The 3,932-nt window shown below is 52.0% G+C and overlaps 1 protein-coding gene across 1 annotated transcript; it reads right to left on the bottom strand.

Moving 5' to 3' along the window:
• Positions 1-241: 241 nt before the first annotated feature.
• Positions 242-1,428, bottom strand: TMEM30B (transmembrane protein 30B). Its single transcript, XM_069465035.1, has one exon. The coding sequence runs from the start codon at positions 1,362-1,364 to the stop codon at positions 306-308; it is 1,059 nt and encodes a 352-aa protein (XP_069321136.1). The 5' UTR covers positions 1,365-1,428; the 3' UTR covers positions 242-305.
• Positions 1,429-3,932: the final 2,504 nt, after the last annotated feature.

Raw genomic sequence — 3,932 nt, forward strand, 5'->3', positions numbered from 1 at the left:
AATAGGAGTCTCTACCATCCCTTCACCTCTCAGGTGCTAGACTTTAAGAACCTAACATGTCAAGTCGGTGTTGTGAAGGAGATGGGGAGAATTTGCAAGGCCGTTTCACTCTGCAGTCCAAACATCCTAGCAAGAGAGTCCAGCAGCCCCCAAGAGAAAGGGAGTAATTCCTTTCTCTGGCCTCCTCATCCACAACGGGAGGCAAAGTGTGGCAAGGTTGGAATTGAGTGAGGGGTGGAGGAGACGCCAAAAGAAGCTCTCAAGAGTTTTGGTAAGAAGCAGGAAGCGTTCTTGGAAAACTAGAATCAGTCGTCGTCGTCGTCTTCGTCCTGGTCCTGATAGCGAATGTAGACGACCAGCATGACAAAGCCCATGAGGATGCAGAGGGAGCCGACGACCAGGTAGGCGATACCCAGGAAGGGGTTCTTGCCGCCCATCCACGAGATGCTGCTGAAGATGATGAGCTTGTGGCCGCCGAAGGCGCTCACCGGGTAGTTGTAGGTGATGTTGACGAGGTAGGCGCCCCGCGGCAGCCCCGCCGAGTAGTTGCCCTGGCGGATGCGCGCGTACAGCTTGCGGAAGGTGGGCAGCGCGGCCGTGCGCATCCACACCACGAAGTCCTGGTTGATGAAGCCGGTGTTGTTGGGGTCGGTGCTGAGCTCGTAGACCGGCCGGTGCCAGTTGGGCGGGGGCGCCGTGCCTTCGAAGGCCAGCGCCAGGCTGCCATTCACCAGCGGCGGGTTGCGGAACTTGACGTGGTAGTCGGTCCACCAGGCGATGCCGGTGCGGTCGAGCGGCACCTCAACGTAGGGCCCGCCGGTCTGGCGCTGGTGCCACACGGAGAAGGAGTCGTTGAAGAGGCTGTTGGCGATGGCGCCGCAGGGCGCGATGGGCAGGCCAGCCGCGCTGTACTGGTAGGGGGCGCAGTCGTCGATCGGGTTGCGCAGCGCGCTGACCAGCCCGCTCAGCTGCGAGTCGTCGCGGGACACGCCGTAGCGCCGGTTGTTCTGGTAGAAGTTGGTCAGCTCGTAGTAGAGGTACACGGGCCCCTGGAAGAACTCGGACAGCGAGAAGTACCAGGCGCACGAGCAATTGGTCGGCGGCGCGCCGCCCTTGCTGGCCGCGGCGCACTCCGAGCAGTTGCCGGTGTCCGAGTTGCCGGTGTAGTCGTACTCGAGCTCCTTGATGCCGTTGGAGGAGTAGTAGAGGCCCAGGCCCAGGCCGATGAAGGCCAGGCCCGCGCAGAAGAAGAGCGGCAGCGCGATGCTGGCGGACAGCAGCGGCTGCCAGGCGGGGAGGCGCTGCTGCGTGAACGCAGTGTTGTCGGGCTGGTGAGCGCCCCGGGCCGTGGCGCTCCAGGTCATGGCGGCGGCGCCGAGACGGCCGCACGGACCACGGAGGGTTGCCCGGGGCCAGCCACGGGACGCCTCCCCCTCCGCGCTGGGCGCTGGGCGAACCCGGGGGCTGCTCCCAGGCTGGGTTTCCCTCCGGCTCAGGTGAGTTTTTGCTCTGGCCCCGCCTCCGCCTCCCGCACAGGTGAGTCTTAGTTCCAGGTTCTACGCGCAGTGACCAGACCCCTCAGTTCCGCCCCGGCCCAGGTGATCCGGGCCGGCCCCGCCCCTGCGGTAACCAGGAGCCGCACCTCGCCCCGCCCCTTCCGAGGTGAGCCCTGCGAGTGCTCATTACCGCACCTGTCGGGCTCAAGCTGCGTTTCTTCCCTGTCCAGATCTGTCGGACGCCAGCTCCTCCTCCTCCAGGTAAGTGGCAGCCTGAGGCCGCCTCTGAGTGGCTCAGACCTTGCTCGGCACCACCTTCCCTTCCGCCTTTCAAGAGTGCCTGGGCCATTCTTTCCCGAGATAATAGGCGCTGCAGCCTCCAGCAGAAATCCGCTGAGGGATTGCACCTTGGTCCTAGAAGCTTGAATTCAGGTTATTAATCCTCCTTTATTTGGGGAGGGGGGGGAAGATGACTCTAGACACTTTTGCCTTTGTAGATAAATTTATGGACCCTTTTTCACCGAGCTTTCAGCCTCAAATTAAAGTGCCTAGGGAGGTAAGCTATGATAAATCTTTTGGAATTCAATTGTAGCATTCAAATTTTAGTGTTTTTTTTTTTAAGGGAAAATGTTTTTTTGGGGCCAGATCCCCCAGTCTGGCTGTATAACTAAGAAAGGCAGAAAGTTCTCTAAAAATAAAATGACCCTTAAAGGGAATCAAAGACTGGAGAGGTTCAGAGCCTTTAAATATCTCTCTAGCTGGTGGAGAAACTAGGAAAGGAAAAAAATGCATGGGACTACATGTGATTTCTTTTTCTTTTCAGATTATTTGCCCCGCTGGAGAAAGGCTTGATCCAAAGTCCCAGGAGACCTAGCTGCTATCCACAAAGATATTTGGAATGTTTGGCCTGAGGAGGTGAACTATAATGATTTTTATAGGACTTATTGTAAAAAGAACTCAAATTAGCCCTGAACATTGCCTGGGATTCTGGCTTTGGAATCTAGGCTGGTACAAAATACACAAGGGAGCATTGGAACATTTTGACTTTGTGCTAAATCTTCCTCAGGTATTGAGATGTTCTTGCTTCTCCAGCATATAAAATGCAGGTAATTTAAATGTTTTCTCTAGTACACTTTTGCACTCAGCATAATATATTGCATTCAGGAATTATTCAAAACCCATCAAAACTTGGAAAATTAAAATACTCATCAAATTAAACAACAGAAATTTTTTATCTTCCAAATGTTCAGCCCTATGCTAATAAGACCAAAAAGGACCCTTGCTTGATCCTTGACTGCGTTTGCAGTCTGATAGGGAGCATATTACTAAGGAGTAAGAAATAATCAAAATAGGCAATATATAGTATGTAATCAAGTACCAAATTGTGCTTTATAAGAGTCACACTAAAATTAAAAAGTAATATTTTAATAATGGAAAATTGATTCCATTTTGTTGAATGAATGCAGGTTGGAAGCTTTAGCTATTAGAGAATACTGAGCGACTGAAGTGACTTGAGTTTCACTTCCCTCACTTCTTATCACACCACAAGAGAGGAAATTCCAACATTCTCAACAAGTTCCCATAGTGTGATCCATTCTCCACTCACCTTTTCTTCAATAAGATAAAAAGAATAAATAACTCTTTGTGGTGTTGTGGCTGAGTTCCACCCTCCCATCTATCATGGAATCAGTCTGCTTGATACAGAGGTCACAAAACTAGTGTCTAGGAAGGAATTCACTTCTCCCCACTTTAACTAGTAGATCCTAAGTCTAACCATTGCATCACTACCACACCCCTAAAAGCACAGGCTGTCCTTGAACTCAGAGCCTTTCCTCCTTGTCTACTCTCCCTTAGTTTATTTATTCTGCTAATTAAGGTGACGCAGAGTTCCAAAGGTAAAAGAGGTAAATATTTCAAGACAGGGAATGATCAACAGGGTGAACCACACAGCTCAGGGTTCAGGGGAGATAAGAAATGAAAAGGAGCCATTGGGTTTGACTTCTGTGGGAACATTTGGGTGGTGGAGTAGGAGGAGTCAGGCAGGAGGAGGCAAGTGCAGGGAAAGGGGAGTAAAGCCATGGTAGGAAGACTGTTTTAAGAAATGCATGGGAAGGGAAGGAGAAAAGCAAGTGGTGATTATCTAGAAAAGCATATATCCTAGAGAAAAGGCTTCTTCATAGGTGGCAGAGGAGTGTTTATTCTGAGGGAAGAAGACATAGTGCACCTGAGGCTGGAGAGAGGGACGGCAAGCTTACAGGTGGTACAAAGGCAGGAGCAGGCTGGAGGCACTGATCCGCCCACTGGATCAGCTGGTTCCAGTGAAGGTTCAGGGTTATCTCACCTTCAAACTGGAGGGCAGGGAATAAGGATGGATGCAGAATGCAACTGGTGTTTGGGCTGCCGAAACTCAGGCTGGGAGAAGGAAAATGACTGCAT

This window comes from Eulemur rufifrons, chromosome 2 (assembly GCF_041146395.1).
Source record: "Eulemur rufifrons isolate Redbay chromosome 2, OSU_ERuf_1, whole genome shotgun sequence".
NCBI lineage: Eukaryota > Metazoa > Chordata > Mammalia > Primates > Lemuridae > Eulemur > Eulemur rufifrons.